Source organism: Lissotriton vulgaris, chromosome 11 (assembly GCF_964263255.1).
Source record: "Lissotriton vulgaris chromosome 11, aLisVul1.2, whole genome shotgun sequence".
NCBI lineage: Eukaryota > Metazoa > Chordata > Amphibia > Caudata > Salamandridae > Lissotriton > Lissotriton vulgaris.
Genome location: NC_141699.1, coordinates 407,522,169 through 407,546,851, shown reverse-complemented (window position 1 = coordinate 407,546,851; position 24,683 = coordinate 407,522,169). Strand labels below are relative to the sequence as shown.

At 47.3% G+C, this 24,683-nt stretch overlaps 1 protein-coding gene across 1 annotated transcript in view; it reads left to right on the top strand.

Moving 5' to 3' along the window:
• LOC147679891 (caspase-3-like) overlaps positions 1–24,683 on the top strand; it is a 237,705-nt gene that overhangs the window by 193,351 nt on the left and 19,671 nt on the right. Inside the window, exon 3 of the mRNA XM_086943454.1 lies at positions 345–474. Within this exon, the coding sequence (XP_086799580.1) occupies positions 345–474 (130 nt within the window). The remainder of the gene's footprint in view (positions 1–344; positions 475–24,683) is intronic.

Genomic DNA, 24,683 nt, shown 5'->3' with positions numbered 1-24,683 from the left:
ACAAAAATGTACTATTCATCTAGTGTTACACTTTTCTCCAACAACCACTAATCTCTCCTTGTTCACTATCACTATCACTTTGCTACTTCAATCTGTATTTCCTTCCACCACCACTTTCTTAGGGGAGGATTTACCATCTCTTACCACTTTCTCTACACTAAATGTAACATGGTCCTTGCCACTTAACACCATATTATTCCCAGTACCTATCAAGGGCTCTGTCCGCGCCACTTCTAACTCTACACTTCCACCTCTAGCAACTGCTATTGTCACCTAAGTCCTAACACTTCCACACACATTTTTGTTTTCACCCCCACAATGAATCCTTTCTGTCTTTATTGCAGGCCTGCAGAGGGGATCTGCTTGATGCAGGCGTGGAGCTGGAGACAGACAGCATTAAGCCTCCAGGGGACAGCTTCTCCCTCTACCTTTCCATCCCCAGTGACACCACTGTCATGTTTGCTAGTAGCGCAGGTAAGAAGGGATGTGGGTCCCAGCCGATGAACTATAGTCCATAACCAAATGAGAGAGCACCCTTTTTTTACAACTTTTTATTTCAATTTTCAAATGTACATTTAAGGATAGGATTCTAAAGTAGAAAACATATACACAAACTGAATTCTTATTTCATAGGTTAAAATCATTTTTAAAAAGACCACATATAACTTTATTACCCATCACTAATTGTATCTGTTGAACTGACTACTTGTGCTGAATTTGTTTGTCAAATAATATTGGAGTGTGTGGGTGGCGAGGTGAATGATCCTTGCTAGTTAAATATTTTCGGAGTGGATCCCAAATATCTTTTGGTCTAGAAACAACAGGTTGCAAGTTGGCATACAATTCTCTATTTTTGTTGCAATATAACAATGCTCCGTGCCAGTTGGCAGTCTTAGCGGGGTGGGCCCTCTACCCAATCTAAGTGCCAGCCTCCATTTGGCTAATAAAAAGGATATGGCAGTAAATGTGCAGATGGGTTTACATACTTAATGCACACAACTTAACATTCCCATCAGCAAGTTTGTTTAGTTGCCTGTAGCTATCATGTTTGAGAAGTCACAGAGTACGTGTCCAGTATATTGTCTGTCAGTCATAATCACTTTATTCGGTTAATAAAAACCATACAAGTGCACTACAAAATATCTTGTAAGAACAACATTAAAACATATGCATAAAAATTCAACATCTAAAAAAACATCCTCTTGATGTTATAAATGAAGCATATGCAGAATTCTTAAAAAAAGTTATCTTATGCACAATTCATTGGAATTATAGAATAGCTTAAATATTTTATAACATAGAGGCCCTTCTTTTCCTTTCCCTAACCGCCACAACTAAAAAACTAACAATAGTAAAACTTTCCCATGTATTTTGCAGCATCTGTAAATATACCAACGCAGGCCTTACTTGTATAAAACTTTTATCCTTTAAAATAGGTACTAAAAAATGTTTGTGAATATGATGATAATGGTCGCAAACATGGCAAAGTGTCTTGGTTAGAGAAATTATCACAAGCGCAAGGGCCCAAATCTTTCACCTATCTCCATCCCTGAGGATCAGCCAATAAGAAGTGCAGGTGGTTGAATCTAAATCTGGTTAAAAGAAAGCAGTGATAAGGCTTTGTTATACAATTTAAATAGGTTTATATCGTTGGAGCTGGTTTCAATAATAGATAGGCTCGTACGGTGGGCTTCATTAACTCTCTGGCCTCTCTTTCGGTTTGTATCATGTTTAGAAAATGTTTTTTAACCCACAGTAAATCCTCTCTCATAAGTTTGTTTGAAAATCAAAAAGTTTGGGGCCCTCTAATTTCTTAGGTACATTCTTAACATAACCTATCCAGGAGATGCTACTTGCTCTATCCAGGGATAAGCAATCCAGGGCAATCCCACGATTCCCCACCAATTCTGGGTTAGTCCCGATCGTTATCCAGCTCAGGAGTGAGGCCAATCCAATCAAGTCTGAAACAAAGCGTATACCTAGTTCTTGATGGATAATATAAGAAGGTATAGATTGCAGGACTGAGAGCAGATTTCTGAGAAACTTGTTTTCCACTATTTGCAATTCCATCAGCCTACTTATAGCCCCAGATTTCAGACCCATATTTAGAAATGGCAATACATTTAGCTCTGTATATGTTGAGCATGGCTTGGATCGGCTTGGCCCCTACCCTACTTGCAAAATCAAGGACCTCTACTGTTGATCTTACCGTAGCGTTTCTTGTTGCTTTCTTTTGCGGTACCCATGAGGCCTATCATCAAACAGCAGCCCTAAATACGAAAATATTGTCACCCTTGACATTTCGGGTCCTTCGCAGAGGTAAGTTTTTAACTTTTTTGGTCTAAGACCCATGGTCATAGTTAGAGATTTGGAGAAGTTAAAACTTAGATCCAGAGATCTCATATAATCCGCAAAGGAATTTACGAGACTCTGGAGCCGAACCGCTGTACACGTTAATAAGACCGCATTGTCTGCATATAAAAACACAGGGATGACCAGTCCCCTGCTCGAGGGATATCTTTACAGGCTGTGTACAAAGAGGAGCCAAGATTATATATATATATATATATATATATATATATATATATGTATATATATATATATATATATATATATATATATATATATATGTATATATATATATAATCTGGGCTCACTCTCGTTATTCTACTCGACTTTGGATGGGAATAGCGTTTTCTTCATATATATATATATATATACACATATATATATATATATATATATATATATATATATATATATATATATATATATATATATATATATATATATATACATATATATATATATATACATATAGATAGATAGACAGATAGATAGTAAACAGTGGGGGAGCCAGAATACAACCTTGTCTGACTCCTCTTGTGATACGGATGTGTTGGTGAACGGTTACCACGTTGGTCATATCTCACCGTAGCAAAGAGGATAATGTACTATGCAACAGACCATTCCCATTTCAATTGATAAAATCCATTATTTAGATCTGTTTACTTAGTCAAAGGCAGAGGACAGGTCCATAAAGGCCATATGTAGTGTCCCCTTCTTAAAAGCAGTGTATTTCCCAACTAGCAGCTGTAGATTTAAGCACTGATCCATGGTACTCCTATCTTTCCTAAAACTACTGCAGATTTGAAAGGACACTACAGTCTTGTAGCCAATCTGTTAATTTTCTAAGGATAAATCTCCCGAATGCTTTGACTGCTGAATCAATCAGCTATATGGGCCTTGTAACATCGTGGATTTCCTCTCTGTCCTTTCTTACAAACAGGTATAACAGTCACTTGAGACCAAGACCTCGGCAAACCGTGCAAACAAGGCACGTTAGGCATGTGACTTAACATTTTAGACTAAAGTACCACATCCGGCTTATGAATGTCAGCTTGGCGCCGTCCGGACCTGGAGCTTTATTACTAGACACTTGCATTATTGCCTCCCCTACTTCCTCTTCGTCAAAGACCAGGCTGAATTTACCCACATCCGATGAAGGTTCCCTCATTGGCCTAATCACCATATATATGTTTAAAATGAGTGAATCATTGATCCACGGGTATATTACGTTCAAGCGGGCAGTTACTAGCCCCAGAGAAAAGAGATTTATTAATAGTCTCCTAGAACCTAGCACTGTTCTTGAGTACATCCACAGAGAGTAAATCATTCCAGGCTTCTTGTTTGATTTCAACTTTGCGATTTTCTACAGCAAATGTATATGTTTTTCTTAAAACAGCTATTTGGGTTGTAGCTGGAGGTGCTTGTTTTGAAGCATGAAAAAGCTTATGGTGGGATTCAGTGCATTTATGTTCGAACCACCTTGCCCCATCTTCCTTAAATTCCCTCATTGGCTGTGTGAGAGCTCTAGCCACCTTTGATAGATCCTTTTGAAGGCTGTAGGGGTTTCTACCCCCTTCTTCGTACTACCTAGGCAAAGACCAATATAAACCCTTGAGGCTTTGCATAGATCATTGAGAAAATGATCAGGGACTACCTTGCTCCATTTCAGCCTGCGGCCCTGATCCTTTAGCTTTACAGTTTTGCCAGTAATGTCCTCCCCAGATTTTGTGACTACTCCAGTACCCCCGCCCAATATAAGATGAATGCGATTGTGATAACTAAAATGTGACCATAGTACAGCATAGGATACAACCTGGGGTAACATGCCTGAGGTAATAAAAATATAATTGATTGTGGAGTTCAAGCCTCTCGCCTTGAAAATGGGGATCCTGATCTCGCCTTTGTTAACACTTAGATGAGATAGATCAAACTCAGCCAAAATATCCTCAAGAAGCCCTCCTTGCTGCGTTTGCTCAAAGTGAAAACTAGAGCAGTTATCAGGGCCCAGAATATCAGTAACATGACAGTTCATTGTGCACAAGTGTATATTAAAATCACCTGAGATTATTACAGAATAAAAAGTGGATTGCTTCTCCCTATAAGATTCTAAAAAACATTTAAAACGGTATAAATGTTCTTTCATAGAATTCTCAAAGGAGTTATAAACATTAACAATAAGTATTTTCAACGTGTTAAAAGGCGTTATTTGGAGCACTAAATAATTACAGGAGCCAGAATCCAGTTGCCTATGCAAGGGTCTAGAGTGTTGTGTTGTTCCTGACTCGCAGACACCTCCCCTTTTCTAATATGGGTGGTGATTAACAGATTGTGTGCATTGTACATATTTTTAACCACACCCCTAGTGTTCAATTCTGCCAATTTAGTGTCTATTCGTTACATTTTCCCCGCTAGCCCTTCTGCTGTAGTCTTAACAAGGTTTCAGGTACGACTGAAAAAGACCACCCATGATTGATTTCATAGCAGGATTGTGATTGATCGCAGTCCAGAATCCCTCTCCGAACCTGACGTGACGAACGTTCAGGGTGGCTGTGCCCGTTTTTGTGCTGCTTTTCTTCCCTTTTTTTGCAGGGGACATTTTTAGGCGAAGAGATGAAACACCGACCAGATTTACCCCCTTCGCTGACAATGTCCCCTGTAATGGACCCTGGGATCCTTATGTGGAAAAACCCTGCGATACCTGTACGGGAACACCCTCTCAGTGTCTGCGACAGCTGCCTCACCTGGGATTATGTTCAATGCAGCATCAGCTGGTAACATGCTCGAGACTCCCAGCTCCGTCCCATACCCAACTGTTCCTCAGCGTTTTGAATCTCCTCTGTCAGTGCACCCACAGCTGTTGTTAAGTACGAAATAATAGAGGTACAGTTCTGTGGTACTTTAGCTTTTGCTTTAACCAGGTCAGATCTGCATGGTTGCAGCAGAGGCTTAATACACCTCCTGGTGCCTCACGTTGGTACCGTGATGCCGTGGTGGTGCTTGGGGGCTGTGGTCCTGCTTTCCGGTGTCGGCAACAACAAACCCAGGCTCCTACACTGTGAGAGCCCTGCAGAGGCTATCAGGTACATGCATCAATATTGCATTTTGCGATTCCTTAATTGCGAAAAATAAGGAATCGCAATTAAGGAATTGCAAAATGCAATGCATCAAGAAATCGCTAAATAAATTGCGATTTCTTAATATTCCTGAATTGCGATTCACATTTTGCGAATCGAAATTAAGGAAAACCTTCCCATTGATTCCTATGGGCCAAAAGGCCCATAGGAATCAATGGGAAGGCATTAACATTTTGCGATTTTCATTTTGCGAATCGCAATTTGTTAATGCATTTCAAGGACCCCCCCCCCCCCCGCACCCTTGAAATGTTTTTGTAAGTGCAAGCTTCACACACACATGTCCAAAGGACATTGTGAGTGTGAGTGATATGCTTTATTTCGATACATACATATCTTAAAAGCAGTACATACATTGAAAATACATTCTCAAGGCCTATAATAGATTACAATTATGGTTTTTAAAAAGAATAAAATAATCAAGATTAATACAATAAATACCCTTGTTCTCGTTAAAAAGAGAATTAAATTGAAATGGAAAGCCTTTTAGAACGAATCACCCATGCTCATTTTAAAAACTTTGAAACACCACAGACAATGGAGGGGGATGTATCAGTCAATAAAATGCGGAGGGCCACCAAGTGCTGTCGTGTTCCTAAGAGCCTGCACAATGGTATAAGCCAGCGCCTCCTTGGAGCACAATAGTCCGGACATTCAAAGAAAAAATGTGCCACCGTCTCCACCCGTGTCGAGCACATAGCACAGAAGGAGGAAGACTGGGAAGAAGATCTCCACCTGGACACCAGGTTGCCTAAAGGTAAGGTGCCCACTCTGAGCTTGAAATAGAGAGCCCTGTCCAATGGGATGGAGATTAGGTCCAAATAAGGCTCATATGCAGCCACATCTTTAATTCTTAGGAATGCTGCGGTCGCATTGCAGTGACGAGGATTGCAAATGAGTTTGGAAGATATCCAGTCCCAATAAAGTTTCTTCAGGGTGGCTTTGGGAGGAGCAGAACGAGTAACCCAAGAGTCTTCCAAACCCAAGTCCCCCAGTAGGCTCTTAACTTCCCTTAGCCATTTTATTCAATGCCATCCCTCCATTGCAATCACCTCAGACAGACCTGCTGCATATGAGGCTAGCTCGGGGACCCTCCATAAGCGGGCCCACAAAAGCAAAGGCCGCAGTCGCGCCTGGTCTGCAATTGGTCTGCAGCCCAAGTCGAGAAGCACTGGGACTGTGGGAGTGCTCAGTGGAAGAGCCAAAAGTTCTTTCAAGAATTTGCTTTCTGCCTTGGCTAGTACCTCAAGGTTTGTGGTGCCCCACAACTCCGCCCCATACAGGGCGGCAGCAACCCCCTAGCTTTATATATGTCTATAACCGGGGAGATACAGTGTTTGGGGGATGAACGATGTTCCCTGAGTAGGACGCCAGTCACCCTTTTGTGGTTGAGCAGCATCTTTTGAATGTGTTGGGTCCAGCTCATAGAATTGTTGAGGCGAATCCTCAAATAGTCGAACTCGCAGACCCTCTCCAGGGGAACGGTATTTAGAACCGGAGGGGGCCCTAGCTTTTTGGGAGGGTTCATGGTAAGGAATTTGGTCTTATCTACGTTGATCGTCAGGCCCCTAAGGGAACAGAACTCCTGGAAGCGGATGAGGAGCTTTTGGAGACCCTGAGGTGTCTTTGCAATGAGTAGGGTGTCGTCAGCAAAGAGCAGGGTGGGGATCCGAGTGCCCACCAGGGACGGAGCATCTGCTGGTTCTTTAAGCAGGTGCTCTACCACACCATTCACATACAATGAAAATAGTGTGGGAGCCAACACACATCCCTGGCGGACACCCCTACACACCGGAATCCTGTTAGTTTTCTCCCCGTTCGTGCCCCACCGCACCTGTGCATAATTGTCTGAATGAAGTTTAATCAGAAGCGACAGGATATAGGGGGGCAGCCCCAGCCCCTGCAAAACCCTCCATAGCTCCTCCCTAGGTACTAGGTAAAAGGCAGTCTTCAGGTCAATGAAGGCCAAATAAAGACTGCCCTTGCCCAGCACCACCACCTTCCAGTACAGGAGCATCAGCCTGAAGGCCTGTTCTATCGTCCCAGTACCTGAACGGGCCAAAGGACATGATGTATGTGTGTAACATGACACTTTAAAAAATGCATTTTTGAGCATTTTTTAAAGATTTCGCAAATAAACACGAGGTTCAACCTTGTGTTAATTTGCTCCCCTTATTTGCGAATTCGCAATTTTTTAAACATACATGCATTGCATTTTCTGAAATCGCAGAAAATAGCGATTTCTTGTACTTTTAGATTGATGCATCCCAAATAGTGTTTTTGGAATCGCAAACAGCCGAATTTTGTGATTCGCACCGTTTGCGACTCCAAAATCGCTTGATGCATGTGGCTGTAAATGCGCCTCCTGGCACATCACGTTGGCAGCGTGATGCCACGGTGGTGTTTGAGGGATGTGGTCCTGCTCCCCCTGGCGGCAACAACAAACACTGACTCCCCATATATTGTCATTGTTTGGAAGGTCTACGCCTAGAGAATGAAGTCAGCCTCTCGGAGTTGCAGCTTGTGCACATGGCTTTAGAATATAGTCCCTGCTTTTTAAGGCACAAGGGTGTATGGTATACTCTAGGAATTTATAGTGTATGGTCTTGTGTTCACCATTTAATAAGTTATCCATAGCCTGCATGGAATACCTTTCCCATTGCTTATCAGAATGTACCACCCTTATTTCAACCTCGCATTTTGCTTTGGAGTGGAGGAGGGTGGTCGGTTCAATGTTCATCATCGTATAATTTATTTTGGAGATCATTTGCTTGGGACTTGATACTGTTAAATCTGATAATTGTGTCAGTTCTTTGGCTCTTGTGTATAGAATTCAAATTTGAATTTAGCTGCCATTTCTATTCTAGAAGCTATGAAAACGGTTGTCTACATATTTACCCTCTTTGTTAATGTAACAGTGCATCAGGAAGTCCCTCTGACTTTCAATTTGCAAGCCTGCCAGCTCTTGAATCAGTCACTTGACCACATATACACCACTATTGAGGAGCTGCTGCAGATCACTCAGTGCGATACATTTACATTAACCACAAACCAGAGGAGGTGTTTGCTAGGAGATCTATATCAGGAATATAGAAGCAAAAATGACACCCGCCCTCCCTGAATGATACCTCAGCTCTTACCACACCTCGACATAGCCTCTTGGGTTGCCCCACACAATGCTTGGGGATACAGCCTGGCTGAGTTCTTTCAGTGTACACGCCCTAGGCAAACATTGGACACTGTGGACTCCTTGTCCCCAGGTTCAAAATGTCAACTAGAGGAGGAAAATCCATTGCAGTCATTGGTGCGAAAGCATGGAACAAACTTCCCTCTTTCTTCCGTCAATCCACAACTAAACTAAAATTCAGAAAGTCTTTAAAAACATGGATCTACTCCCTGTCCAACTCTGAATGGATGGGATTTATATGATGTGCTTTATAGACAGGTAGTCTCTTTTCACCTACTACCTGCTGTTTTTCTGGAATCCAAGCGCCAAGATACTCCCTGGAGTGGTAGCCCGCTATATAAGTTCCATCTCACATCACATCACACATCACATCACCCCCTGACCTTCCTTTTAACTTCTACGGGTGGAGAAGCACATGCGGACCCACTGGGGAGGTCCGGAGGATGTTGCTGTAAAGGCTTCCCTGAATGGGGGATCCGATAGTGCCTCCATTTGTAAAGGTCATGTCCAGATCTTAGGGCATGGTCTCTCCCAGGTTAGGGTCAATGGTAGCAGACAGTGAGCCAACAGAGTGCGCGCTAAGTACTCCACACGGATGATCTGCATGCACACAGAAAGATACAACCTAGTGTGCTTTTGGGCTGGGGAGTAAGAGGAAATTGTGCTGTCACTTAGGTGGACTAATTGCCACGCATCATGGAGACTCCTATGTGCCATCCAATCCCGAAAATGTTGTGCACCCAGATGCACGGAGTACTGTGAGAGGATGTGCAGAGCAGTTGCGGGTTATGTCAGGAACGTGATTAAAATTGCCACTCTATATACTCTGGGTGTGCGGGTATCGAAAGTGTGTGGGGGTAAGAGTATTGAAAATGCAGGTTTAGTTAGTATTGGGCACATATATCCTTACAATTGTAAGCTGGGACCTAACGAGATGTCCCTCTACTATCATGTATCACCCCCCGCATCACCACTATGTGTGTCCACCACAAATGAGACCCCTGGGACAAACCATATCCAGAGTCTGTGCTCATAAGCTCTATTTCGCTTGCACCCTGTGAACATCCTGCAGTGTCAAGTGCATCTCCTGAGGTAGAGCAATATGGGTGCAGCAGCACTTATGGTATGCATATATACATAGTATTTTGCATGGGTGGCCCTGCCCCTCACATTCCACGGCACAAAGTTCTATCGCGGTGGGACTAGATTTGGGGGTGCCCATAGATAGTACCGGTAGTGTGTGGTGTAGCAGGCCGCTACCCACTTCTCATGTAAATCTACCACACGAGGCCACGTGTGCATCCCAAGTAAGTCATCCACAGCACACAAGCGTGGACTGTAGAGCTGTAACATACCTGAAAGACTCCCCTCCTCGGCTAGATAGAATTCATGTCCCCAAACAACAACACCCAACAAATACCAAAAATAGAACTCAAGTGAAGATGAAACATGTTCAGTTCAGAACCCTCATGGGGTGTGGGTCACTAGGAGTTTGTGTGCCCCAGGAGGCAGGCCCCCTGCGGATGTCAGCAATTCTGGCTCAAACCCGCAGGAGAAACTGGTAGATCAAAGCAAACACGAACCATCAAAGGCACAGTGTGGGAAACAAGGGTTACAATGACAGCAGCAGCTCAAAGTAGGTTATCAGCCACCTATGGTGTGATTGCAGGACAAGGATTGTATCCGTTGTTGAGGTCCCAGATTCGCCAGTGCCCCAACTAGCTTCCAAAGTGCAGTGCGAGCTGAGGGCCTCTAAGGGATTTGCACTGTGGTGCAATGCCTCTGCTACCACCCATACCGATTCCTTGGCCACTTGGTCCTGAGGAGGGTGATTCCTGACACCCCTGCGTCTTCTATTTCGGGGTTGGAGCACCAGCCATTCCTCATCCCATTGATCATCCACGGATGTGGCCACCATACTTTTAGCATGGAGCCAGGTCCACACATCTTTAGGGGGATAAGAACAAGTGTGAGGTCTCGCTCTCCATCACTTTTAAGTTTTGCAGGGTATAAGAGGGCATACTTGAATTACAGCTCCCTGAGGCATTGTTTAACCTTCACATAGGAGTTACGGAGGCTTTGCACCTCTAATGTAAAGTCTGGGTAGGCCATGATAGTCCCATCTCAAGACGCCAAGTGCCCTTCATCTGGAACAGCTGCAGGATCAAGTATCTCAATAATTTAGGAGTTAGCAATGGGAGGACGTGGTGGTGCCCCCAGAGGTGGTTGTCTATCAGGTATGAAGTGTGCACATTCCACAGAGAACAGCTTAGGGACCCTGTTGTCCAACACTGTATACATCAACGAGGTTTCAAGGAAGAGTTCCACACTCAAATCAAATCGGGAACATTTATTTAGCGCACATATCACCCAGAAGTGTCATGGCGTTTGCGGAATACTCAGCAGTTGGTTTGGACAGAAGCCAGTTAAGAGTCGAACAGGCATGTTTTTATCTCCCTGCGAAAATAATTATGATCTGAGATAACGTGTAAAGGCAGTTTATTCCAGAGAGCGGGTGCGAGGAAAGAAAAGCCCTTGCCCCTTTCTGGATAGCCCAGAAAGCGAACATTGCGTCTCATCCACCCTTCAGCATCTTCCACCATGCAGTGTATAGAGGCCACCTCATCCGTCATGGCCAACAGCTGGATCTGGAGCTCTTGTAGCATTGGTCACATAGCAGTGAAGGCGGATTCAGCATCATCCATTCAGTCTGTCAGCTTACAGTGATCCGCTCTGAGGATATTCATGTCCAGGTACATCACGTCGATCTTGCCTTCCAGTGAGGATTTTGTGTCTAGGATAGCATGGAGTACATTCTCAAATTGTTCAGAATGCCCTTGAAGGGTGGCCTGCAAATGGCTCGAAGCCCCCCAGAGTCTGATCAGGTGGGGCAGGAGGAGCTACTCCCCATTAGAGCCTGTGATAGGGTTACTGACATTCTTGGGCTTCATCATCAGGACCTCACGATTGCGCACCTGAACCAGATATTCCAGGAGAATAATACGATGGTCTTGAACCCTTTGTTACTGTTGTGAGTGAGTAGTCTGGCTGATGAGCACACACTCTCCCTTTACCTCCACAGGATGATGTTTGCAGAATTATCACAAGGTAGGACTAGCCGGCAGGAATTGTATGTGGAGAGGTGGGGCGCCCGCCAAGCACGTCTCCGAGTGGACTCAGAATATGCCCGCGTGGGTCCCAGTCCTAAGAGCACACTTCTTAGCTCCTCAAAGGAGATTCAAGTGATAGTCCAGGGAGGGGTGCACAAGAGTGTCAAAGGAAAGGGCGGAGTGCTTGGGGAAATACAGGGATCTGATTACTGCGGGCCCATGGGTAAAAGCGGGCCATTTGCTTGGTGCAGATCGCTATAGTAATGCTGTTGAGATAGGGCCCAGGTCCCAACAAAGAGTGCAGACAAACTGAGGTCCCAGGAATCCACTTTGTCCATCCATCTCACAAGGCAGGCCTCCCTGCACTGCCAAATGCCAGGTCTTCATCAAGCCCCAATGCCATTCTCTCCAGGCACCACAATCTCCCCCAGCAGAGACCTGCAGACCCTTCACACATTGGGGCCCCCAGTAGGCAGATAACAGCAGGGAAAATCAGTCTGAAAAAGAAATTAGAAGATCTGAACAGGAGTGGAGAGTCTCCTCTTGTAGCCAGTCTGTGGAGTTCCCTCCATGGCAGCCATTCCCTCCAAAGAGCCTCAGACACAATTGACATTTAAACACAAATGTTATTAGTCTGCGCAAATTGAGAAGTTCTTGTTGGAAAATAAGCAGGCATGTTTTCTAGGCCTTATATTTCCATGACACACTCCAGTGCATTCAGTGCATGTACATGTAAACATACAGCAAGGCATATGTTGTATGTAACTTTATAAAAGCCATGTTGCACGTCTAAGCTTTGGTTACAGCATAGGCAGACACCCTTCTTCAGACAGTTTTCATACATACATTTATGGCAAACCTTGCCTTTATAAAGAAAATAATTAATTTCACATTGTGAACAAATTATACTTACCAGTCTGTGAAACGGAAGTCTGGCCGTAACAAATCCCCTTAATAATAATGGAAATGTGTTCATTTTTTAGTGCAACCCTGAGCAGCTATTCAGAGCAGGAACCTCTGAGATGGATAAGAGAAGTTTTACTGTTGTGTACACTTGGATTTCTTATAGCGTGATTGTTAGACTTGGCTGTCTCTAGTTGGCAGAGGTATACACTTCTGACAAATAGGGACTCACCTCCTCTAGTCAGGGTAAGGGGATCACACACTTAGATAACCCCTGCTCACCCCCTTGGTAGCTTGGCAAAGCAGACAGGCTTATCTCAGAGGCAGTGCGTTAAGCATTTATGACCACATACAGTAATAAAGTGAATACACTACAAATGGACACGACACAGTAGTATTATAAAAAGCTGGAACCGGGCGTTGTCTCGGCTGCGAGACAACGCCCGGTTCCAGCTTTTTTCCCGAGACTGACGGGAGCAGTTCTCAGGAACAATATATGAACCAGTGACACAGACACTACCAGAAAGGAGGTATAGGTATGTCCTCCGAAACAGGTGAAATGGAACACCAGTGAATGGGTGCAGGGTGGAGTGACAGACTAATGCACTTAAGAAGTTGCCGTAAGTTTTCTAATACGCAACGAAACATGTCGGCGTTTTTAATATGAGCATACTAGCAGCCAAGAATAAAACAGAGAAGGCCAGCGAATATTAGCTCACTTTTAACTTCACCAGAGCAGAGGGGCACCACTTGTGTCAATCTTCTCTGTACTGTTGGGTCCAGGCTTGCAGTGCACAAACTCTGGTGCACATGCAGGTACTGTTGCCCGAGCACCTTCACCTATTCTTTCTTTTTCACCTCACAATTTCTGTTTGAGTGGTGTACGTTAATGATGAGAACCTAGGCGGCAGGCGAGTACCTTCCTGCAAAGCCTCCATGGTGTTACTCCCGTGAAGCGACACCACTCCCCTGCACACTTTTTTCTCACTCTGTTTTCGGGTCTTAACCCCTTCCTTCGCTTTACTCACTTTACTTGGGTGGCAGGAGAGGGACAGAAGGGTAGAGACCTATGGGTGAACAGCGTTCTCTCTTTTATCAAATATTTTGAAAGTGGTGAACCTGGTCTAGAAAAAATTAGCCAGAACGGAGGGCTATTTCCCTATCCTAATGGATATATAGGAGGGTTTGACTAGGTGTAATTTTATCACCGAAAGGTCCCGTGTTGTTGCAAAAATAAAGAAGCAACTGCAGGATTCCCCCCAGCAAACAGCACTCTGGCAGAAGGGGTAGGCAAGTCCTTGGATCAACAGGCTTCTTGTCCTTGGTTCAGGGTTCCTTGTCAGAAGTGATCTAAATTCTTGGTTCAGGGGTCCTTCTCTTATACCCCTTTTTGGCTTTGATCCCTTTGTCCATGCAGGGGAATTCCCCTCATCCTGGGTTTGTTGTGGGTGTAGCCAGGCAGAGGCACCTGGCCTATTCACTGTGCAGGGCTGGGTCCTCAGACGCCCAGCAGGAGGTGGAGCCAGCATTGTATCTGGCAGGGCAGGCTATCAGGAACTACTCTCCCCCTACTCTCAATGCAAATGCACCACTCACCCCACACTGACTCATACAGAACTCTGGAGCCATCCAGCCCCTGTCACACACACACACCAAACCAGCAGAAACCAGTAATAGTTAGACAAGAAAATAGCCACTTTCTAAAAGTGCTATTTTCAAACCCAGAGTCCAAAAACCATCCACACAAATGGATGCGTTATTAAACCCCGAGTTCAGGGATACTAAACTCGACATTGCACCATGCTCCCCGAGTCAGCTAGGATTATAGCATTAATAACCCCGGCAGCCTATTCTAACTAATGGAGAGCAGGTAACCTCACAATAGTGAAAAACGAATATGGCTGTAATTCACTATTAGGACATGCCAACCTAGTCAGGCTTGGCCTACCTTATGCTTACAACGCACCCTGCCCGTGGCCTACCATAGGGGTGACTAACATGAAGTTAAGGGAAGGTTTAGGGACTGGCAAGTAGGTGTACTTGCGCAGTCAGCGTGACAGTACCAGACTGCACGTAGGTCTAGCAATGTCAGACCTTTAGACATACTTTTACTAGGCCGCTCTTGTGGTTGGCACAACATGTGCTGCAAGCCCACGAGCAGCATTTGTATTTACAAGCCCTGGCACTCCTGGTGCACTAGACTAGGGACTGACAGTAAACCAAATAAACCAAACATGGAATTCAATCAATACAGTAATTATACATAGGGAGCACTTGCACTGTGGCACTGATCAGCAGTGGCACAGTGCCCAAAGCAATATACCAGCAAAAACATCGAAAACAGAGGAGGCCAACAGAAAAAAATGGAGGAGAGACTCAGGCCAATGATGTCAGGTCTAACACGTGTCCCCTCCAGCTGAAATGTGGGGAGAACTACCCTTGACCTAGGGAGTCCTCATCACTAAGGCGGAAAAATCTGGACAGACCATCAGCATTGGCATGATCTGTACGAGGGCGGTGTTCCACCGTGAAGTCCATCCCCTGTAGGGAAATGGACCACCTCAACAGCTTTGGATTCTCACCCCTCATCTGAATCAACCATCTGAGGGGCCTGTGGTCTGTCTGAACCCGGAAGTTAGTCCCAAACAGGTAGGGTCTTAGCTTCTTCAGCGCCCAGACCACAGCAAATGCTTCTCGCTCTATCGCACTCCACCTCTGGTCCCCGGGAAGTAACCTCTTGCTGATGAAGGCTACAGGTAAGTCTCGGCCCTCTTCATTCACCTGAGCTAGAACAGCCCCCACGCCATGCTCTGAAGCATCCGTCTGGACAACAAATTCTTTAGAAAAGTCGGGTGCCTGGAGTATAGGTGCTGTACACATTGCAGTTTTCAGGGTGTCAAAGGCCGTTTGACAGGAGTCAGTCCAGATCACATTTCGTGGCTGCTTCCTGGAAGTCAGCGAAGTCAAGGGGTGCACAATGTTACCATAATCCTTGACAAACCTCCTGTAGTAACCCGTGAGACCTAAGAAGGCTCTCACCTGCGTTTGGGTTTTGGGCGGCGCCCAAGCCAGGATGGTATCTATCTTGGGTTGCAGGGGGGCCACCTTGTCGCTCCCTACTTGGTGCCCCAAGTACACCACTGAACCCTGCCCAATCTGGTACTTACTGGCTTTGATTATGAGGCCTGCTCTGCGCTGGGCCAACAACACTTCCTGGAGGTGGCGCAAGTGTTCCTCCCAGCTGGCGCTGAACACTGCAATGTTGTCCAGGTAGGCGGCACTGAAGTCCTCCAGTCCAGCCAATACCTGGTTGACCAACCTCTGGAAGGTGGCAGGGGCATTCTTCATCCCAAAGGGCATTACCCGGAACTGGTAGAGCCCATCTGGTGTGGAGAATGCTGACCTCTCTTTTGCCCCATCAGTTAAGGCGATCTGCCAGTACCCAGACGTTAGATCAAACGTACTAAGGTACCGGGCAGCCCCCAACCGATCTATGAGCTCATCAGCTCTGGGGATGGGGTGCGCGTCAGTCTTGGTGACTGAATTGAGTCCTCGGTAATCCACACAGAACCGAAGTTCTGGTGAAGCACCAGGCGCTGCAGCCTTCGGGACCAAGACCACTGAGCTGGCCCAAGGACTGCTAGAGGACTCAACCACCCCTAAGGCAAACATTTTGGCGACCTCCTCCTTAATGTATGCTCTGACCTTGTCAGTCACCCTGTAAGCCTTGTGCTTCACAGGAGGACTATCCCCGGTGTCCACATCATGGACACACCACTGAGTGACACCAGGAATCAAGGAGAACAGATCAGGGAATTGTCCCAGCAGTTGGCGACAATCTTGCTGCTGCTCAAGGGTCAGTATGTCAGAGAGGACAACACCATCCACTGACCCATCTTGCTCTTTTGCATACAGGAGGTCAGGAAGAGGCTCACTCTCCTCCTCCATTCCAGCATCTGTAGCTAGGAGCATGCCCACCTCGGACCTTTCTAAGTAGGGCTTTAAACGGTTGACATGCAGGACCCTCAAGGGGTTCCTGGGAGATTTCAAGTCCACCAAGTAGGTGACATTGCTCCTCTTCTCCACAACCTTAAACGGCCCAGTCCACCTGTCCTTGAGCGCACAAGGTTCCACAGGGGACATGACCCAAACTTCTTGACCAGGCTGAAGTTCGACCAGAGTGGCATTCCGGTCGTACCACCGCTTCATCTCTTCCTGGCTGGCCTCCAGATTTGCCTGAGCAAGATCTCTGAAGCGCCGAGTCTGGTTCCTAAAGGCCAGCATGTAACTGTATACATCCTGGGGAGGTTTCCTGGGAGATTGCTCCCAGCCTTCTTTGACCAGACTTAAAGGTCCTCTTACCGGGTGTCCATACAAAAGCTCAAAGGGGCTGAACCCTAGAGACTTCTGCGGCACCTCACGGTAAGCAAACAGCAGGCATGGCAAGAGGACGTCCCATTTACGCCTCATTGGTTCTTCAAGACCCATGATCATGCCTTTAAGGGTACGGTTGAATCTCTCAACCAACCCATTACCTTGAGGGTGGTAAGGAGTGGTGAACTTGTAGGTTACCCCACACTCCTTCCACAGAGACTTCATATAATTGGAAATGAAGTTGGTGCCCCGGTCTGACACCACCTCTCTAGGGAACCCCATGCGGGAGAAAACACCCATCAGTGCCCGTCCCACCACGGGGGCCATCACTGTTCAGAGAGGGATGGCTTCCGGGTACCGTGTGGCATGGTCCACCAAGACCAGGATGAACCTGCTGCCCAGGGCTGTCTTGGGGTCCAGGGACCCAACAATGTCAATCCCCACCCGGTCAAAGGGGGTACTGACGACGGGAAAAGGTTGGAGGGGAGCCTTCTGCTTCCTCCCGCTTTTCCCACTTGCCTGGCAAGTGTGACAGGTTTTACAATGGATGTCTACATCCCTTCTCATCTGAGGCCAATAAAAATGGATTACAAGCCTGTCATAGGTCTTGTCTTGCCCCAGATGTCCAGCTAACGGAACATCATGAGCCAAACCCAGTAGGAAGGCTCTGAAGCGCTGGGGTACCACCAGCACACGGGCTGACCCAGGCTCAGCAGCCTTAGGCTCGCTATACAGGAGGTCGTTCTCCCAGTAGACAAAATGTGTCCCTGACTGATCACCTGCGGTTTGGGATGAGGCCTGCTGCCTCATACCCACAAGAGAAGGGCACACTTTCTGTTCTGCACAAAATTCTTCCCTGGAGGGACCACCATCCTGCTGCCAGTGGGTCAGCTCGGGCAGGTCTCCCAGTTCAGCAACTTGTTCCCCTGTGGGCTCCAGAGCATCCCCCTCAGGGTCTACCTCCTCCTGGACCACAGGAACGGTGGGGGCCGGTTTCCCGCGCCCCCTGCCTCTTCTCTTCACAGCTTAGTCCTGGGCCGTACTTTCAGGCTCCGGGACCCCATCAACACCCTTACTTGCTGTCATCGATCGAGTGGTTGCACACACCCACTCTGGCACACCCAACATTTTCAAATGTGTCTCTCGCTCCACCTTAGCCCAAGGGGAGTCTTCCAAATCATTGCCCAGGAGACAATCAACAGGCATGGGGGGCCTCACAGCAACCTGAAGAGTACCTGAAACTCCCCCCATTCAAAGGAAACCTGAGCTACCTCACACTCTTTCTGGGAGTTGTCAGCAGCTATCACAGGGTAGAATGGTTGGGGAACCACCTGCTCTCTGGACACCAAGTGACACTTAACAGCTGTCACACTTGCTCCGGTGTATCTGAGAGCTTCCACTCTATGGCCATTAATGGTCACCCACTGCCTATATTTATTAGTGTTACTAGGCAGAGGGGGTGGAGGGACCATTTCCATGTCTCCTAAAGAGACCAGGGACATCTCTGCGGGACCCCTCCCACCAGGGGCAACCATCTCCTCCCCTCCCAGGGCTACACTCGCCAACTGACGGGGGTGCACGTGGTGGTGCATTCGAGTCCTTCATTTTTTTTTTTTAAATATCCTTTATTGAAAATCACAGGAGATAAGAACACTTGCAAGATACATCTTACACATCTTCACATCCCTGGGATGTCTGTCATGGTCGCGGGGCACAGTGCATCACATAGCATTGTATTGCTTCATACATCACGCTAGTAGTGTGCTACATACTTCCCATCCATGCTAGCGTGGCAAAGGAGAAAACATAACAAGATAAACAGTGAAAGGGATAAAGAACTAGGGGATATAGGGAAAAGGGAGGTTGTGGTCACTAATTCCGAGAGTGTGGTGTGTGTGTGTGTCGCGTGGAAGGTGCATCGATGCTTAGGGTGCTCGTGGATATTACCAAGGCGTAGTTGTGGGTGCGGGTCCTGTGTCAAGGAGGGTAGCGGGTCGGCGGGCGCTAGGAGTGTGGAAAGTGTTGGGCGGGACAGCGCCTAGGCGGTCGTTATGGAGTGTCGGCTGCCGACACAGTGTCTGTGCTGTCGGGGTGAACATGTGTGGTTCTGCCGGTGATGCCAAGATTATAGCCTATGTGTCCCCCTCTCCACCCTGTGTCTCCTGGTCTCCTCTGGGGGGGAATCATGTTGGGGGTGCCTCACTAGCTGGCATTCCTTGTGAAATGAGCTGAGCGTCGTATCCCATAGTGTCGCGATCGGGAACTGTCTCAGTCCCGCTGTTTCCTCACTGTGTAGGGTGGTGCTTTCCGCCTTCGCCCAATTGTCTAGGGAGGTGCTCCAGTGCTCCGTTAGGGGTGGAGTGGCTCGCTTCCAGTGTTTCGTTATCAGCCTTTTGGCTGTGAGGAGGCCGAGGTCCCAAAAGCGAGAGGGTACTTTATTTTGTTTGGTCCGCTGGTATAGGCCTAGGAGGCCTGCCTCCCATGTGTGCGGTATTGGCATGGCTGTGCATTTTTCTAAAATCTGTAGCACAGTCTGCCAGTATGTCTGGATCTGCGGGCAGAGCCACAGCATGTGTAACAGGTCCGCTCCCACCAGGGCACATCTAGGGCAGCTAGCCGCAGTGCCCGGGAAGTACAGGTTAATTTTGTCAGGTGAAAGGTACGCCCTATGTAGAATGCAGAATTGAATCAGTTTGAAGCGTGCGTTGCGGGGAATGTTTCTGGGGCCCATGAGTATCATTGCCCACTCCTTGTCCGTCCAGTCCCGCCCCCTGTCAAGAGCCCATTTGGTGCGAAGTGGCTGCAGTGTATGCTGCGTATGTGACAGGAGCGCTTGGGTCAGCCAGTGTACAACATGTGTGCCGTTCCCCATGACATGTAGATGTTGAATCAGTTGATGTGTAGGTAGTTCCTCAGCGATGCTGCCCCACCGCTGTGTGTATGCCATGATAATTGAGGCGTGCTGTAGGAACTGTCCCGCCGGGAGGCCCGTGTCAGTGGCCAGCGTCTCGAAGGGTATCAAGGTGCCCTCGGCGTATAGGTCCGCCATGGTGTCTACTCCTGTGCGTGTCCAGTGTTCTAGTGCCGCCTCCGTGACGATGGAGGGGGTCTTTGGGGTGCCTAGAAGTGGGAGTGCTGGGGCATATGGCTTGGTGTGTATCGTTAGCCGCAAACTCCTAGTGTAGCATCGCACTGCAACCTCTACATGTGGTTGTGACGATCTCCTCGGGTGAGCCAGGGGGTGGAATAGGGCATGTACTTGTGCGGAGGTCAGCACGTCTGTTGCCGTGGCTGTTTTCTCCAGGTTCTTTCCCGCGAGCCAGGCAGTCACCCACTGTAGCTGCGCAGCTAGGTAGTATAATTCCAAATTCGGTACTGCGAGGCCGCCTTCATTGACCGGCGCATACAGTTTCTGAAGGGCTACCCTGGGTCTCCCAACGTTCCATATCAGGCCCCTGAGCATAGACGCCAGGTCTTTGAAGATGCGGGCCTGCACATATACCGGGATGCTGGCGAAATGGTACAGAAGTCTGGGTAGGACGATCATTTTCGTCAATGTTACTCTGCTCTAGACATTGAGCGGTAGGGTCTTCCAGAAGGCGATTTGGGATCTTATAGATGTTATGGTGCGTGTCAAGTTACCGTCCAGAACATCTGGGGGTGTTCTGTAGATATATATTCCCAGGTACCTAAATGTGGTTGGATGCCATGGCAGCTGTTCGCCGTTGATCCTAATGTCTGGGCCCTGAATGTCGGGACTGATGGAGTACGCCCCAGATTTGGCCCAGTTCACTTTAAGGCCAGACATAGGTTCGAAAGATATCTGAGAGTTCCGGCGGTATGCGTGTGAGGTCCCTGACATACAAGAGTAAGTCGTCCGCATATAGCGAGACAACGTGTACGCCGTCTGCTAGTGGAATGCCCCAGTGTGCGCCCTTATTGCGTAATATCTCGGCTAGGGGTTCTATCGCAAGCGAAAAGAGTAATGGGGACAGTGGGCAGCCTTGTCTGGTGCCGCGACGAACCCTGATGGCATCCGAAAGCAGTTTACCCGTGCGGACTCTCACCACGGGATGCCTGTACAACAGTCCAACTAGTTCAATGTAATCATCCCCCAGCTCGAACTTGCGCAGTACTGACAGCAGGTAGGGCCATTCGACTGAGTCGAATGCCTTCTCTAGGTCTAGAATCAGGCAACCCGACCTTGGCCAATCCCGTGTTGCATAAGTTTGCACCCGGAAAAGTCTCCGTATGTTGTTGGAGGTGCATCTAGTGGGCACGAAGCCGTTTTGGTCACCGTGAATTAAGGCAGGTATTAGGGCTGCCAGGCGACAAGCTAGGGTCGACGCCAGTATCTTGTAATCTGTGTTTAGCAGCGCTAGGTGCCTACACGAACCTAAGAGCGTTCCCTCTCGTCCCGGTTTAAGAAGGGACACTAAGGTCGCCTCGTTCATTGACAGGGGCAAGGCCGAGTCCTCCGCTGCCGCCGCGTACACTCTAAGGAGCTCTGGGATCAGGATATCGGAACAGGCTTTGTAATATTCCGCTGGTAGCCCATCGGGGCCGGGGGCCTTACCGTTCGAGAGGGCAAAGATGGCCTCACGTAGTTCGTCCGCTGCCAGTGGTGACCCAAGGTCGTCTTGTTGGTCGTCTGTTAGGGTCGGTAGTGCAATGTCGTCTAAGTATGCATCTATAGTGGGTTGTGTCGTCAGAAGGCGGGACTCGTAGAGCGCCCTGTAATGTGTCACAAAGGCCTCGTGGATTTTCGTCTGGGTGTATACTGTTGGGCCGACTGTGGGTTGTATCGCTGTCACAGGCGTGGTGCGCTCCTCTCGCTGTATCAACCAGGCCAGTAGCTTACCAGGTTTGTCACCTGTGTGGTGTGTGCGGGCTGAGTGGGCCGTGTAGTTAATGTTTTTCAACCTGGCAAGCAATCTGTCATGTTCAGCCCGCATCTCCAGTAAGTCAGCGTCCGCGCCCGTGGCTGCTACCTGTTCCGCTTGCAGCAAGCGTGATTCTAAGTGTCTGAGGTCAGCTTCTAATTGCCGTCGGGAATGTGCCTGAGTGCCCAGGCATTGTCCCCTAAGGACCACTTTGAAAGCGTCTCATTCTATTTGAGGTGTCGATGCCATTCCAGTGTTGTCCTCAAAATATTGCGCAGTTTGTGCGTTTATGGAGCCCCGAAATTGGCCGTCCAATAGCAGGTCGGGTTGTAGCCTCCACGTTGGGATCGGGGTCCTTGGTTGTTCCCATAGTAACTCTAATGTATGCGGGTTGTGATCAGAGGGTGTGCGGCCCATGTAGGTGGTGTCCGTGACATGTGGCAGGATTTCACTGGTGACCATGTACCTATCTAGGCGTACATGTAGGGCGTGTGCTCCCGAATCATATGAATAGACTCTGGAGTGTGGATGTCGGGTGCGCCATGCGTCATGGAGATCCCATTGTGCGGACCAGGCCCGGAGCGTGCTCGCAGTGTTATATGCCTGTGAGTTAGGTTGTGGAGGGTGGGAGTGGTCCAGTGTTAGGTCTAGTGAGCTGTTATAATCCCCACCGAGCACCCAGGGGACGCCATGCCAGGGGGCCAGTGTGTGCGACAGTTGGGTAAGGAAGTCCGACAAGCCTGTGTTGGGCGCACACACTGATGCCAATACCAATGGGTTTCCATCTAGCCTGCCGTGGATTACTACATATCTCCCCCCAGGATCTATGTGTACGTCCTGCGTGGCCCATGGAGTGCCCGGCTTGACCCATACCTCTGTCCCTTTAGCATAAGACGGGAAACCTGTAGCATATAATTGTCCGCGCCACCTGAGGCGTAGCGTGGGTGTCTCAGAGTCGCTAAGGTGTGTTTCTTGCAGAAGGGCGATTTGTATGTGGTGGCGTTTGAGGTACAAGTAGATTTGGTAACGCAGGGATGGTGTATGTATACCCCTCACATTCCACGTACAAACTTTAAAGGTCGACATTGCATGTACATAATATCATCTCCCTCCCAGCCATCCACCACCCCCCTATGGAACCCACGCATGCCATCGAGCAAACATTCCTGCAAACAATCAGAATAAATTGGCACACCATCTCGTTTAAGACCAGTGGGGGAAAAGGGAACATGGCTAAAAGAACAACTATATTATAACAACAAGAGAGAAAGGGCTTGAGATAACACTCCTATGCCCCTGGTCTAATCTGTAACAACAACGAAGGCGTGCAAACCACAGTGTTCCAACTCACATAGTAAACTACAAAACACCATATGTCTAGAAACGTGTCTCACAGGAGTGGCACCCACCTCACCAGTCAAGTCGCGATTACTACTGGGTCACTGTATCCCACTTTGTAAAACAGGACAGGGATCTCCCTGTTGTAGAAGGACCCTCACTCACCACTAGCTGGTGACATGTTTCATCACGGGGTCCCCGCTGGGGCGATCTAGTACCACCCCAGCGTGCTACAACCCCTGTTTTGCAGCGGAGCAGGATGTGGTGGATGCAGAAGGTGCCCAAATCAAAGTGTGGTGATAATAGGTGCAATTATTTAAAAAAATACTAGGTTGTAGTCTTTATACCTGTTTTAATAATGACCAACCTGTATTTGCTAAAAACAAGTGAGCGGACAGTTAGGTTTTGTGTTACGAAACCACGTGTCCTAAATAATTAAACAAAAATTTTTTACTGGTCAACATGTTTCTGCTGTTATACTGCCATTCGCTAAGCATTCGTCAGGACCTAAAAAGTAGACCCCCAGTGGTATGCGCGCGCTAAGGCGCACCCTACTGTGAGGTACCAAGTGTGAAAAATATATATAACATACGAATATCACGGGCAGTCTCCATGATACAGGTCAGGGCAAAAATGCGCAACCTGGCCAAAAAACCTGTGAAGAAAAAATGAAATTAATGACATATAATGTACTTTCTAACACTGTACTCAGTGTGGAAACACGAGTTAAATGAAGAAGCATTAGGGCTAGGCACAAATATTCCATCAAGGGAATGCAATAATGAGGTGTCTTAAAGTCCTCGTTTGTCTGCATGATATATCTTGGTCTACAACTAACCAGCCCTTGTATGTCCATACAGAAAGAACAAACTTAATTCTAGTTCGTATGACTGAGGCAGATAAAGTTTCATTATATGCCTGCCAGATCAATTCCAAGTTTATGGTTCGATCTAGGTGAAAAAGTAAGAAAGTAGTACTGTCACCGACTAATCCAATAGTGATCAAATGGTTAGTTAAATCGTGAGGTCAGGGAAAGCAAGGGAAAGTTAGAATGATGCCGTTTCAGTGAGCTTTGAAGTGCAGCCAATCATCTGACACGTGTACAAGGTAATAAATTTACTAGGTGCCAGGAGATTACGAAAAAGTGGATCGGCTCATGTCAAGCTGAGAAAGCTCCTACGGTAATCATAACGGCACGTCAAATCAAGAAAGGAGATAACACAATCAATACACAATCCAATAACCTGTGTTTCTCAAAATAATCATTTGTTAGCAGTGCCGTAAATGGTAGCGTGGTTGAGGTACTGTTATCGCTGTGGCCAGGTGCACTATTGTTAGATAACGGAAACGCGCCTACGAATTAGACATGTAACAATGCAATCAAAATCGATCTTAAGTAGGGAAAACA